The sequence below is a fragment of the Onychostoma macrolepis genome, chromosome 19 (genome assembly GCF_012432095.1).
Source record: "Onychostoma macrolepis isolate SWU-2019 chromosome 19, ASM1243209v1, whole genome shotgun sequence".
In the NCBI taxonomy this organism is placed as follows: domain Eukaryota; kingdom Metazoa; phylum Chordata; class Actinopteri; order Cypriniformes; family Cyprinidae; genus Onychostoma; species Onychostoma macrolepis.
Window position 1 is genome coordinate 31,782,774 of NC_081173.1, and position 16,077 is coordinate 31,798,850.

The window sequence follows — 16,077 nt, forward strand, 5'->3', positions numbered from 1 at the left end:
AAGGGTAGGTTTAGGGTAAGGGTTTGGGTGAGGCACTTAGTTCTGAGGGTTAGGGTCAGGAGCTGGAGATTGCATTGTGTCAATGTATGTCCTCAAAAAGATAGCTATACAGAGTTGTGTGTGTGTGTGTGTGTGCGTGTGAGTGTGTGTGTGTGTGTGTGTGTGTGTGTGTGTGTGTGCGCGTTTTTGTGAAAAGTCAGGACATAGATAATGACAAAGGTATGACAGGTATTACAAGGAGAAGGTGACATCTCAGGACATTGACCCATGACCCCACTTTTCAAAACGCTTATAAATCACACAGAGTGAGGTTTTTTTGGGGAAAGTTGAAATGCACAGTCTCCTGTAAGGGGTAGGTTTAGGTGTAGGGTTGGTTGTGTGTGTGTGTGTGTGTGTGTGTGCGTGTGTGTGTGTGTGTGTGTGTGTGTGTGTGTGTGTGTGTGTCTGTAAGGGGTAGGTTTAGGTGTAGGGTTGGTTGTGTGTGTGTGTGTGTGTGTGTGCGTGTGTGTGAGTGTGTGTGTGTGTGTGTGTGTGTGTGTGTGTCTGTAAGGGGTAGGTTTAGGTGTAGGGTTGGTGTAGGGCAATAGCACATACAGTAAGTACAGTATAAAAACCATTACGCCTATGGAATGTCCCCACTTTTCACAAAAACGAACGTGTGTGTGTGTGTGTGAGTGTGTGTGTGTGTGTGTGTGTGTGTACCTGACTCAGGATGTGGTCTGCTGTCTGCAGGTACGCTGACGGTCCTGCGCAGCAGTTTGTGTCGGTGAGAGACGGGACGATGATCATTCATCAGCAATGGATGAACCTGAAAACACACAAACACACACTCATCTCATCTGTCTATAACACTGACAACCATAATAACAGTGTGACAGGAGTCCCTGCACTTTCATTATATCTAAATAAGTAGTTAATACATGGGCTTTTTTATTTTTATTTTATTTAATGATTATTATATTATTTTTTATTGCAAAATCTGTCTAAATACAATATAAAACCTTGATTTGTGTAACAAGCAATAAACAAAATCGAACCCATGACCTTGACACTGCTAGCATTACAGTCTAGTGTTCACGTAGATAATGAAGTTATAGTTACATTATTTGATAGATTTGACTGCGTTTAATGCAAAATAAAAATAACATTTTAATGCAAAATAAAATAAGATAAAAATAACTAACTAACTTATTGTACTAACTGTGATCATCCACAATCAAACTATCATACAGGTCCCATCATAGGTGTCTTTTTTGATAATTCACTGACATGGAATGGCCATGTAGATAATCTCTGTAGTAGGTTACAACAACGGTTGCATTTCTTACATCATCTGAGAATTCATGGTGATCAAAAGTTTATGATAATCTTCTATCAGGCAGTTCTTGAGAGCTTAATTAGGTTCAGCATCACAGTCTGGTTTGATAAACTGTCTGTGCAGCTGAGAACTAAATTGTTCCGGATGATTCACACTGCTTGGAGAATTATTGGTGTTAAAGAACAGATATCATTGCAGATTATTTATGAACAGGCTACTAATAAGATTGTCTGTGATCCATCTCATGCTTTGTACACAGAGTATGAGTTGTTGCCTTCTGGGAGGAGGTTTAGAGTCCCCCGTTGCAGATTGAATAGATTTAAAAACTCATTTATTCCTGTCTATAAAGCTGTTAAATAGTGGCAGTATGGACCTGTAATTAAGCTGTTTAAGCTCTCTCTCTCTTTCTCCTTTTATAGTATTAGGAGTATTTATTTATTTTATGTATCGCAGTGTTTATTCTGCTGTTATTGTTGTTTTTTTATTGTTTGTTGATTATTGTGTGTTAATTGTGAGCTGGGTGATGGCCCAAGACAAATTTCCCACATGTGGGACAATAAAGTTTACCTTACCTTACCTTATTTTTCTAAATAACAATTGTAACCTTTATGAATAAGGTACTGTACATTATAATGCATTTCATCTTTTCATAAATAATGAAAAATTATAATGTAACTAATGTTGAAATTTTAACGCAACTATATATATATATGTATATGTATGTATCAGTGTTGGGAAAGTTACTTTTAAAAGTAATGCATTACAATATTGCGTTACTCCCTAAAAAAAGTAACTAATTACGTTACTTAGTTACTTTTTATGGAAAGTAATGTGTTACGTTACTTTTTAGTTACTTTCGCGTTACTTTTTAAATATGAGCAGGGCTTGATTGTTTATTTTTAATATAAAAAGTTCTATTTATAGCAAACGTAAAAGCTATAAATGTGTCCTATTCTGAGTTTGCATTTCACTGTTTTAATTCATTTTGATGAATACAGAATCTGTTTTTTTGCCAGTGAGATGAATTAATGCACATTCACATTTAGTCTAGAACTACAGTAACATCATGTTCACGCCTCTGTGCTTCCAATTTCTCCTAACATGGGGACAGGAGACTTGTCAGTCAATAAATGGGAAAACAAAGTAACTGGCGTTACTTTTTTGAAAAAGTAATTCAGATATTTTCTTGTAAATTAAAAAAGTAATGCGTTACTTTACTAGTTACTTGAAAAAAGTAATCTGATTACGTAACTCGCGTTACTTGTAATGTTACCCCAACACTGGTATGTATATATATATATATATATATATATATATATATATATATATATATATATATATATATATATTAGGGATGTGTATCTCCATAACTGAGGCCGATGCGATACACATCTCGATGCATAGCCAACGATACGATACATTGAAGATACATATGAAGCAGCTAGCGATGCGATTCACCCGTTACGATGCAGTGCGATTCAATGCGATTCGATGCAATACGATGCAATTTAAAAAATATGATCGCTTTTATTTCTTTGGTTCAGACAGACAGCAAATCATAAATTAATTTGTGTCTTCTGACATCTAACGCCTCGAGGCCTGTTTCATAAAACAAGTTTACCAAATAGGCCAGGCTTATTTCAGTTAGTCTGACTCACTGACAAATGATTTGGTTCCATAAAGCAGATTTAACAAATATCAACCTCAGTCACCTTTCTCTCCGGTTTTATAACAGCTGTACCTTTTATAGTTAGAACAGATAGCATTAGAACATTACAATCTAACATTGCTCTTCAAAGCATTAACAATCACTAACCTAAAAGTTAAAATCACTAAATTAAAACTACATTTTAACTGCTACAAGAAACACACATTAACTCATCTGAGCTTAGTAATTAGGACTGTATTAGCTTATTTTATTTACCCATTACAATAGTCCCTTTACAGTTACTGCTATCATAAAATACTCAGAATTATTGCGCTCCGTCTGTTTAGCGCACAGCAGCACTCGTCCACTCGCGTAAGCCCACTCCTGACAGTATATAAAATATAGTCGTGACATGTCAGTTATGCACTGAGGAAAACACCACGTCTCAAATGAATTGAACAGCTCAGATATATTCACTGCTTGTCATGGTGGATCGATTTGATCCATGATCGACAATAAGGGCTGCTTACGAATAAGCGTGTCAAATTAGATTGTGTGAATTTACATTGTCGTTTATAACCGCTTTAGCCCCGATTGATTTGTTAGGTTATTTCAAGTCAGGTTTTGGACTTTAATCCAAGGTTTTCCTCAGGTGGTGTTGTGATTGGTCATATTCACGCGCAGCGGTGATGAGAGAACGTGCTCGAGAAACAGTTTCAAGAGGAGAAATCAATCTACATATAAAATACTGGGCACAGATTATTGGTCACTTTCTAAACAATAAAAGTGTAGCACATCCACTAGTAATTATATATAAATAAATTGTTTTTTACCGATGCAAATATGTTAGAAACGATGCATCGCGATACATACAGTGAGGAAAATAAGTATTTGAACACCCTGCTATTTTGCAAGTTCTCCCACTTAGAAATCATGGAGGGGTCTGAAATTGTCATCGTAGGTGCATGTCCACTGTGAGAGACATAATCTAAAAAAAATCCAGAAATCACAATGTATGATTTTTAACTATTTATTTGTATGATACAGCTGCAAATAAGTATTTGAACACCTGAGAAAATCAATGTTAATATTTGGTACAGTAGCCTTTGTTTGCAATTACAGAGGTCAAACGTTTCCTGTAGTTTTCACCAGGTTTGCACACACTGCAGGAGGGATTTTGGCCCACTCCTCCACACAGATCTTCTCTAGATCAGTCAGGTTTCTGGCCTGTCGCTGAGAAACACGGAGTTTGAGCTCCCTCAAAGATTCTCTATTGGGTTTAGGTCTGGAGACTGGCTAGGCCACGCCAGAACCTTGATATGCTTCTTACAGAGCCACTCCTTGGTTATCCTGGCTGTGTGCTTGGTCATTGTCATGTTGGAAGACCCAGCCTCGACCCATCTTCAATGCTCTAACTGAGGGAAGGAGGTTGTTCCCCAAAATCTCGCAATACATGGCCCCGGTCATCCTCTCCTTAATACAGTGCAGTCGCCCTGTCCCATGTGCAGAAAAACACCCCAAAGCATGATGCTACCACCCCATGCTTCACAGTAGGGATGGTGTTCTTGGGATGGTACTCATCATTCTTCTTCCTCCAAACACGTTTAGTGGAATTATGACCAAAAGTTCTATTTTGGTCTCATCTGACCACATGACTTTCTCCCATGACTCCTCTGGATCATCCAAATGGTCATTGGCAAACTTAAGTCGGGCTGGACATGTGCTGGTTTAAGCAGGGGAACCTTCCGTGCCATGCATGATTTCAAACCATGACGTCTTAGTGTATTACCAACAGTAACCTTGGAAGCGGTGGTCCCAGCTCTTTTCAGGTCATTGACCAGCTCCTCCCGTGTAGTTCTGGGCTGATTTCTCACCTTTCTTAGGATCATTGAGACCCCACGAGGTGAGATCTTGCATGGAGCCCCAGTCCGAGGGAGATTGACAGTCATGTTTAGCTTCTTCCATTTTCTAATGATTGCTCCAACAGTGGACCTTTTTCACCAAGCTGCTTGGCAATTTCCCGTAGCCCTTTCCAGCCTTGTGGAGGTGTACAATTTTGTCTCTAGTGTCTTTGGACAGCTCTTTGGTCTTGGCCATGTTAGTAGTTGGATTCTTACTGATTGTATGGGGTGGACAGGTGTCTTTATGCAGCTAACGACCTCAAACAGGTGCATCTAATTTAGGATAATAAATGGAGTGGAGGTGGACATTTTAAAGGCAGACTAACAGGTCTTTGAGGGTCAGAATTCTAGCTGATAGACAGGTGTTCAAATACTTATTTGCAGCTGTATCATACAAATAAATAGTTAAAAATCATACATTGTGATTTCTGGATTTTTTTTTAGATTATGTCTCTCACAGTGGACATGCACCTCGATGACAATTTCAGACCCTCCATGATTTCTAAGTGGGAGAACTTGCAAAATAGCAGGGTGTTCAAATACTTATTTTCCTCACTGTATATATATATATATATATATATATATATATATATATATATATTAGTGCTGTCAGTTGATTAAAAAAAAATTAACTAATTAATCGCAATTTTTTTCTGAAATTAATCGCGATTAATTCCACCTAACATTAAAGTTTTTAAATATACTTTTATATTGCAATAATCACATTAAATCTTCAAATTAATGTACAAACAACATAAAGACAGTATATTTTTAATATTTGTTTAATGCCATTTTTTTTATGACTGAAGGTCAGTATCACAGATTCCAATAATACTGATGTCTCTTTAAAATAGTTTTTCCCCCTAATATTTAACCATTGACTATAGCCATTCAACATTAGAGTATAATTGAGAGATATCAATTTTAACATTTATTAAGACTTTAAAAAATAACTTGTAATTTAAGTGAACTTAAAACAATCTTCACATAAACCCATTATAATAATAATAAATGTCATATTTACCTGTGCCCTTCAGCAGAAATATAGCCTACAGAAATTGAAGTTAAATTAAATATAAATGAAACTCTTAAAGCTACAAAAGTTATTGATTTCCTCTATATTTATTTTTTTCTTTGATGAACAGACATCACAGCAGCTGGTTATAAGATTGTTTTGGCTGCTATTACTTTAAGAGCTGCCGCTGCTGAACGTTGTTCTTAAATGTGATTCATAAATAATATATTACATGTATGCACAGTTTTATGGCAGCTTTAATCACCTTTTTGGTAACTTCATGCCTTTACTGACCACGACATTGCATGCACGTAGTTTCTTTCGCGATTTGATATGAAATGATACAGGCTCTGCCCCTGCGTTAATTGCATTAAATAGTTTTAATGCGTTAAACTGAAAAAAAATAAATTGCCTGCGTTAATTTTGACAGCACTAATATATATGTGTATATGTATATAGAGTTTTATGCAAAAGTTTGGGAACCCCTTGCAGAATCTGTGAAAATGTGAATCATTTTCATATAAAATGCATGTTATTTTTTATTTAGTTCTGTCCTGAGTAATGTATTTTACATAAAAGATGTTTACATATAGTCCACAAGACCAAAAAATTGCTGAAATTATTAAAATAGCCCCCTTCAAAAGTTTGGGAACCCTTGGTGAAAACTTTTTGAATTTGAAGATCAAGGTAAATTGTACTTAATTTGTCTTCCGGAAACATGCAAGTATCTTCTGTTGCTTCCGAAGGGCAGTACTAAATGAAAAGAATATATATTTCAATATATACTTCATTCTGTTCAAAAGTTTTCACCCCCCGGCTCTTAATGCATCGTGTTTCCTTCTGGAGCATCAGTGAATGTTTGAAACTTTTTTAATAGTTGTGTTTGAGTCCCTCAGTTGTTCTCAGTGTGAAAAGATGGATCTCAAAATCATACAGTCGCTGCTGGAAAGGGTTCAAATATGCAAAAGATGCAGGAAAACTGAAGAATCTGCAGGACATGGAGGATAGTGCTCAGTTTAACTGTTCAGAACAAACAAGGGACTCATGAACAACTAGGGGTGGGCGATATGGAAAAAACATAATATCACTTTTTTTTTTTTTTTTTTTTTGAAATATCACGATTTTATCACGATTCTTTGTCGTGTCGGTTTTACTATTTTGCAAGTTGTCTGAGCATTACAGCCAAACTAATATCCCTATTATAAAGACAAAGCCTTTCAAGGTAACAAAACAAAAAAAAAGTGGCAGATACTTTTAACATACTATACAAATAAAACATATATACAAATAAAACTAAACATAATATACAAATAAAACATATAGTGCTTTATTTTCAGGTACAATAGGTGTATTTAGCGTGAATGAACAAATATAATAAAACACTATAGACTGATTCCTAAAGCAACTGTATTAAAGTTTTTTCAGTCAAGAGTAGTGAGTGATTTTTCTCTTTGTGTTTTGTTGTTTTATTAACGTTGATAATGATAGCTGGTCCACAGTGACTTACATATGATTTTTTTTTCCTACTATCAAAATGTGGACCAGCAACTGTTTGGTTGCCCACATTCTTCAAAATATCTTCTTTTATGTTCAGCACAAGAAAGAAATGTATACAGGTTTGGGACAACATGACAGTGAGTAAATAATGACAGAAATGTCATTTTAGGGTGAACTATCCCTTTAATGACAGTCGGCTGCATGTTTAATAGGCCTACTGTCCCTTTAAGACCTGCACACATCTAATACACATACAGGCACGCATCCGTTTTGCTGTTCACTTTCATTTTAAACCTTGTGTGTTTTGACAGCATTAGTGCCAAAGATAACTTAGTTCAGTAATCAGGCGCTGTTTGACAGGCTTTTGCGCGCGCTTCTGGTGTATGCGCTCAGAGAAAGCACACGTCGTGAATTAAATATTTAAAAACACACGCAAATAATGTACTTTTGTGATTGTGAATAAGTGCATCATTCAGGGAACCACACACAGTATTAAGAACCAAGGGTTCACAAACTTTTGAAGGGTGTTATTTTAATAATTTCAGCTGTTTTTTTGTCTTGTGGACTATATGCAAACATCTTTTGCGTAAAATATCTTACTCAGGACAGTACTAAATAAAAAATAACATGCATTTTGTATGACCTCTCTTAATTTGTTAAATTTATTCACAGATTATGCAAGGGGTTCACAAACTTTTGCATAAAACGGTATATATATATATATATATATATATATAAAGTAGAAAGTCAGCAAGCAGCTTCCCTACACTGATGCTGATGAAGCTGGAGAGTCAGACTGTCATCAAAGGCAGCAGCTCCCTCTAGTGTTCACAACTGTGTGTGTGTGTGTGTGTGTGTGTGTGTGTGTGTGTTCACCTCCTCTTGATCCAGCAGATAGAACTGGTCTCCATCTCTGACGCGGAGCTGGCGGCTCCAGCCGGGGGAGTCGTGTGCGTGGCCATTCAGAGGAGTGTGAGGCCGAGAACATGGAGACACACACCTTCCATCTGCACACACACACACACACACACACACACACATCAGCATGTACATAATACAGCACTTACTTCACACAGCAATATTCAAAATTCACTAAAACGCAAGAGTTCATTTCTGTATGCATATATCTGAGTGAATTTTGAATATTATTTGATACTAATATTTGAAATATTACTAAATAGAAATGTGCACAAAGCTAGATTTTGAAACTGATGCACAGAAAAACGAAGAGTTATTGGATTTTTGTAACTCTGTAAGCAAAGTGTATGTCTAAACACACCATAAAACCCTGGTTCATATAACTTTATTTTACAGATTAATGTATCAATTAAAAATATGTAATGTTGCTGTGAAAGCAGGTGGGATGCATTACATTTTTACTAGAATGAATGAGTTGAACAGATGACGTGTGAACGCTGACGTATGACTGAATACGGCTCAGAGGTCATGACCTGCGGCCAGTGACTCAAACACTTCAGAAGCCGCACGAGGAAAGAGCGTGGACTATTTCTGGAGAGCGGCGTATCGGACGAATCACGAACAGCGAGAGGACGATCATAAAGATGCACAATAATGCTGAACACTGTACATGGCACAACATGCATTTATGCTGAAATACACTCCAGAATACCGGTGTGTAACATTATTTTATAGCAGGAAAAAATATATAAATTCAATGTATCAATTAATTTAATATTTAAAATAAACCAAAAATTATAAGCAATAAAATATATAACTTAAATGTATGAACTGCATAATATTTTAAATAACTAAAAATATTGTTTTAAAAACAAAAATATATAAATTAAAAATTAAATACATCAATTAAATATTTAAAGTAAATTAAAAACATAAGTTATTTTATTAGCAATGAAATAAATGAAATGCATCAATTAAATATAATTTGAAAAAACGAAAAATATTTTATAAGCAAAAATATATAAAAATATTTACATATAAATAAAAATATATAAAAATATATAAATTAAAAATTAAATCAAATTAAAAACATAAGTTATTTTATTAGCAATGAAATAAATTAAATGCATCAATTAAATATAATTTTAAGAAACGAAAAATATTTTATAAGCAAAAATATATAAATATATAAAAATATTTACATATAAATATAAATAAAAATATATAAATTAAATTAAATGTATCAATAATTTTATTTATTTTTTAAACTGACTGCAGATTTATCCTAAAAGAGGCAGCATGAACTAAATGTGAGCGCTGCCGTGTTATTGGTCAGAGCGAGAGGTCGAGACCTGCAGGGCATCATGGGATTGATGACTCAAACCCTCCAGAAACACTGAGTGAACTATTTATGGAAGACGGATCACGTCCAGTGAGAAGTGCAAACACCGGACGAATGTAAAACTCGTCCTGACACCGGCTTTTGTGTCCCGATCGCCCCCACAGCGCGAGAGAGAGAGAGAGAGAGAGAGAGGAAGATGGGTTAGAGCCTAAGAGATGTCACTTCCGTGACGCCCACTCTCTCTCTCTCACATGCGCTCGCTCGCCCGCACACCCCCAGCCCGTTACCATGGCGACCGGGCTAAAAAACGACTGAAAGCGACCGATATAGCGCGCGCTCGTTCTCTCGCTCGAGAGAGAGAGAGAGAGAGAGAGGGATTATGCGGAGAGGTGGGTGTCAGATGGAAGTGTTTGAGCACAGAGATGCTGGGATGAGAGAAGAGCACAACTATTCTGGAAGAGGAGCCAACTCTGCGTTACTATGGCGACCAGCGGGATGTGATCCCTCTCTCTCTCTCTCTCGCTCGCTCGCTCGGCCCGGCAGCTGGACGCTAGCATCACTCGCACAGATCACCGATCAGACTCCATCCAGCAGCATCAGTGATCACAAACACCATTTCTGTGCAAAATCACCGTACGATGACATAAAACATTCAATACAGTCCTAGTTATTCTCAAAACATTATTTGGGGACACTGTAATACTTTATAACATTATTTCGCCTTTGAATAAACTCGATATTGATTTAGGTTAACGTAATATTTTATTAAAAGACAAATAATATTTAAATAATATTATTTAGGCCTTTTAACACCCTGGATTCTGATTAAGGTTGACATAATATTTGTTTTAATAACATTTTCATCATCTGAGAGCTGAATAGATAATATTTCCACTGATGTATGGTTTGTTAGGATCGGACAATATTTGGAACTATTTGAAAATCTGGAATCTGAGGGAGCAAAAAAATCTAAATATTGAGAAAATCACCTTTAAAGTTGTCCAAATGAAGTTCTTAGCAATGCATATTACTAATCAAAAATTAAGTTTTGATATATTTACGGTAAGAAATGTACTAAACATCTTCATGGAACATGATCTTAATATCCTGATGATTTTTGGCATAAAAGAAAAATGTATAATTTTGACCCATACAGTGTATTGTTGTCTATTGCTACAAATATAGCTGTGCTGCTTATGACTGCTTCTGTGCTGCAGGGACACATTTTATTAAAATACTTGCATTTAAATTTTTTCAATATTTTATAAAATGATTTGAGTCTTTTAACAGCCTGGATCCTGATTTAGGTTGAAATGATATTTTGCAGGGCTCCAGACTGCGGCATTTTGCAAGCATGTTCTGTGCCTGCGCGACTGGTTTCTGTGTGCGGCCGCACTGGCGCGACCACGCGTTGTTCCACTCGGAAGCGCTGCCATTTCTGTTGTATATGAGAAACATCAAACGGGGAACAACGGATGCTTTTCATGCTAAAGTAAAGTAAAGGAGCGCTTCTTAAACCAGAGAAGGTGAACATGTTCAACACGCAAGCCCTGTCACCGACAGCCAGTGTAGATTTACTTCTCTTTTTGTTTTCATTTTGAAAAGCTTGTTATCTCACGTGATGTTATGGAGGCTCTCTTTTATTTATTTTTAATTTGTCGTCTCCTCAGTGTTTGCTAAACGTTCTGTAATTTATTAGTCGGTTTATAATACAGCATGCGGCGTATGCCTCATTCTATTCATTTTTGTTAATAAACGTTTAGTCATTGTATTTTACTGTTTTATTGCTGTTGTGCTTTTAAATTACTTAATTAATAACAATGAATCATCTTTTGTTTTAGGCTTAAAAAGTGAAAGGTGTATAGCCCAGCTTATAAAATTCAAATCACAAATAATGATGAAAAAGAACAGGCTGAATGTTAACCACTTTCATTTTCATATAACTATAAACTATGATAAAAGTTCATCAGCATGCATTGATTATTCTCATGTTGTAGCAAAAAAAACAAAAAATGCAACCAAATCATGTGAGAAAGTTAGTCGCAAAAGAGCAGCCAGCGGGAAGAATGAGTCTAGAGCCCTGTTTCATAATATTTAGTTTGACATAAACATCAGTATTTTATTAAAATACTTAAATAATATTTAAATTATAATTGATATTATTTTTGATTCTTTTCATAGACTGGATACTAATTTAGGTTGATGTAATATTTTATTTAAAAAATAATAACATTTAAATATTCTTTTTAGGACTTTTAATATATTTATATTTTAGGATTCTGATTTAGTCTGACATAATATTTTATTAAAATACTTACATAAAATATAAATCATATTTTATAATATTTAGGTTGACATAAAAGTTTCTAAAAATACTTAAATAATATTTGAGTTACATTTTATAATATTATTTGAGTGTAGCCTGGATCCTGATTTAGGTTGACACAATATTTTATTAAAACACATAAATAATATTTCAATAATATTTTACCATATTTAAGCCTTAAATAATATGTTATAAGATTCTTTAAGTTCTTTTAATAACCTGGATCCTGATTTAAGCTGACACAATTCTGATTTATGTTGACACAATATTTTATTAAGGACTTTATTAACATTTAAATTATATTCTGTAATGTTATTTAAATATATATATTTTTTTAATGTATTTAAATAATATTAAAGTATTTTAATCAAAAATTGTGTCACTGTAAATCAAGATCCTGGTCATTAAAAGACTTAAATAATATTACAAAAATATTAAAAAAAATAAAATAAATTTGACCCTGGATCCTGATTTAGGATGACTGGATTTTTTTTTTAAATATTTAAACAATATTATAAAAGATTATTTATTTATTTCAAATTAAACACTAGATCAACCCATATTTGGCACCTAAATTAAATTAGATGTTTAAAATATTAAGTTTTTTAAAAACCTGGATCCTGATTTAGGTTGACTTAATATTTTATTAAAAGACTGATGCAAACCAGTATCATGTATAATAAACATGAACATTTGACCTCAACCAATCAGAATCAAGTATTCAAACATGCAGAGTGTGTTTACCAATCAGAAGAATCCTTCACTAAAGCAGACTCAACGGTCAAAGGTCAACAGAGCGGACAGAAAGGCAGATTAGCATCTCATCAGAAGATGTTCTTCACATCAAACCACACCAACATCTAAAACATGAAATCATCCGCAAGAAAACCCTCGTCATGAACACCGTTATTATTTCATTATGAACTCAACATCATTCACATCTTCTTCCTTCAGGCAGAGCGCTGAGGGTCAAACGTGAGTTTTGGTTTGGTTTGTGAGAGATTTTCTGTCCGTCACTGCATTAAACGAGCTTTATTAATGAGCGGAGATCTGCAGCGGAGCAGTGAAAGACATTAAACGCTTGTGTGATTGATGATCCGATGTGTGATTCTTACATAAACGCTCCGGCTTGATCTGAACACGCCAGCGCAGACAACACACAACTCCACACTCACAAATTCTGTTTCATAAAAAACTATTTACTCTACATAAATTCTAGTTCTATTACATTATATTCTATTATATATATATATATATATATATATATATTAGACATAAGAAAAAAACTACAGTACATTATATACTTAAATATGTATTTTAATTAAATGCAATATATTATTTTAATGTATAAAATATTATTATTAAAGGGATAGTTCACCCCAAAAGTGAAAATTCTGTCATTAATTACTCCCTCTCGTGTCGTTCCAAACCCGTAAGACCTTCGTTCATCTTCAGAACACACATTAAGATGTTTTTGATGAAATCCGAGAGCTCTCGGACCCTCTGTAGACAGTAAAGCTACTGCAATGTTCCCAGAAACGTAGTAAACATCGGTAAAACAGTCCATGTGGCATCAGTGCTTCAGTTGTAATTTTACGAAGCTACGAGAATACATTTTGTGCGCAAAGAAAACAATATTAAGATAATTTATTCAGCAATTCTTCACGAGTTACCTTCTTCTATTTTGGTTTTTTGTTAACGTTCTGGGGAAAGTAGGGATGTAACGATTCACTCAACTCACGATTCAATTCACGATTTTGATTTCACGACTCTATATAATAATATAAACTGAAATATAATAATATACTAATATAGCACTCATATATCATTGCTCTTTTGTTGGTTTTGATTGCTTCTATTGTCCTCATATAAGTCACTTTGGATAAAAGCGTCTGCTAAATGACTAAATGTAAATTTAATGTAAATGTAAATAACAAAACTAAATTGAAATTTTAAAACAAACCCCAAATCAAATAAATAAGTTACACAAATAAAATAAATCTGTTCATATAAACAAACTTAGGCTTTGTCTGTGTTCTTTCCATTTAAAATGAGAGGCAACCACTGCATTTTAATCATCATCCAAACAAAGATGCAGCGTACGTGCAACATGAGCAGTTTTTAATCTAAATTAGAGACTGTATCATTTTGAAATCCGAGGCAATAACAGAATGGTCTGACTTCAGTTTTGTGAAACTATACATAAAAAATATCTGCATGAAACAGAAACAGCAGACGAGCTGAATGAGACGCAGATTCACTCTCTGCCAGCAGGTGGCGCTTATGAACAACAACGATACAGTGTTTCCTTGGTTACCGCTGTAAACAAAGCACAGCTGTGCTTATGAACAACAACGATACAGTGTTTCCTTGGTTACCGCTGTAAACAAAGCAGTGCTGCACTTATGAACTTTAATATGCTTTAAACAGAGGCAAGATGAAAAGAGAAAATACCATCTGAACTTTTCTAAAGACAGTCAGTTCCCCTCAGAGACACATTCATATAAACTCCTACCCCTAATTGAATCGCGATTTCTTTAGCATCTCAACCGATTTTAATTGTCACATATTTGAATCGTTTTTCAACTCGCGATTCATCGTTACATCTCTAGGGGAAAGTGTGCACATGTGTCGTGATACTCTCCAAAATGGCGTAAGACGTAACTCGGGGGAGGAGAATTGTTGAATAAATTGTTATTTTTGTTTTCTTTGCACACAATAAGTATTCTCGTAGCTTCGCAAAATTGAAGCTCGCAAAATTGACTGGGAACATTTCAGTTGTGTTGCTGTCTATGGAGGGTCAGAAAGCTCTTGTATTTCATCAAAAACATCTTAATTTGTGTTCTGAAGATGAACGAAGGTCTTACAGGTTTGGAACGACACGAGGGTGAGTAATTAATGACAGAATTCTCATTTTAGGGGTGAACTATCCCTTTAATTATTTAGGTATGTAAAATTATAGTGTATTAATTTAAACTGTAAATCTATATCTAAATTACATTACACTTTATTTTATAAATTATATTACATTTTATAATAAATTATATTTATATATATATATATGTGAAGAGTTTATTTGAAAAAACCAAGCTGATTGCCGTGCTTTATTCTCCACATACAGTGGGGCAAAAAAGTATTTAGTCAGCCACCAATTGTGCAAGTTCTCCCACTTAAAAAGATGAGAGAGGCCTGTAATTTTCATCATAGGTATACCTCAACTATGAGAGACAAAATGAGAAAAAAATCCAGAAAATCACATTGTAGGATTTTAAAGAATTAATTGGTAAATTCCTCGGTAAAATAAGTATTTGGTCACCTACAAACAAGCAAGATTTCTGGCTCTCACAGACCTGTAACAACTTCTTTAAGAGGCTCCTCTGTCCTCCACTCGTTACCTGTATTAATGGCATCTGTTTGAACTCGTTATCAGTATAAAAGACACCTGTCCACAACCTCAAACAGTCCAACTCCAAACTCCACCATGGCCAAGACCAAGAGCTGTCAAGGACACCAGAAACACAATTGTAGACCTGCACCAGGCTGAGAAGACTGAATCTGCAATAGGTAAGCAGCTTGGTGTGAAGAAATCAACTGTGGGAGCAATTATTAGAAAATGGAAGACATACAAGACCACTGATAATCTCCCTCGATCTGGGGCTCCACGCAAGATCTCACCCCGTGGGGTCAAAATGATCACAAGAACTGTGAGCAAAAATCCCAGAACCACACGGGGACCTAGTGAATGACCTGCAGAGAGCTGGGACCAAAGTAACAAAGCCTACCATCAGTAACACACTGCGCCAGGGACTCAAATCCTGCAGTGCCAGACGTGTCCCCCTGCTTAAGCCAGTACATGTCCGGGCCCGTCTGAAGTTTGCTAGAGAGCATCTGGATGATCCAGAAGAGGATTGCAAGTTGAGTTTTTAATTTTGGTAAAAACTCAACTTGTCGTGTTTGGAGGAGAAAGAACACCATACCTACTGTGAAGCATGGGGGTGGAAACATCATGCTTTGGGGCTGTTTTTCTGCAAAGGGACCAGGACGACTGATCCGTGTAAACCAAAGAATGAATGGGGCCATGTATCGTGAGATTTTGAGTGAAAACCTCCTTC

At 35.2% G+C, this 16,077-nt stretch overlaps 1 protein-coding gene across 4 annotated transcripts in view; it reads right to left on the bottom strand.

Annotated features, from left to right (window-relative positions):
- syngap1a (synaptic Ras GTPase activating protein 1a) overlaps positions 1 to 16,077 on the bottom strand; it is an 86,002-nt gene that overhangs the window by 66,164 nt on the left and 3,761 nt on the right. For all 4 annotated transcript variants that reach the window (XM_058753547.1, XM_058753546.1, XM_058753548.1 and 1 more), the window contains exons 2-3: positions 8,256 to 8,386; positions 703 to 808 (exon numbers count right to left, since the gene is read on the bottom strand). In XM_058753547.1, coding sequence (XP_058609530.1) covers positions 703 to 808; positions 8,256 to 8,386 — 237 coding nt within the window. The remainder of the gene's footprint in view (positions 1 to 702; positions 809 to 8,255; positions 8,387 to 16,077) is intronic.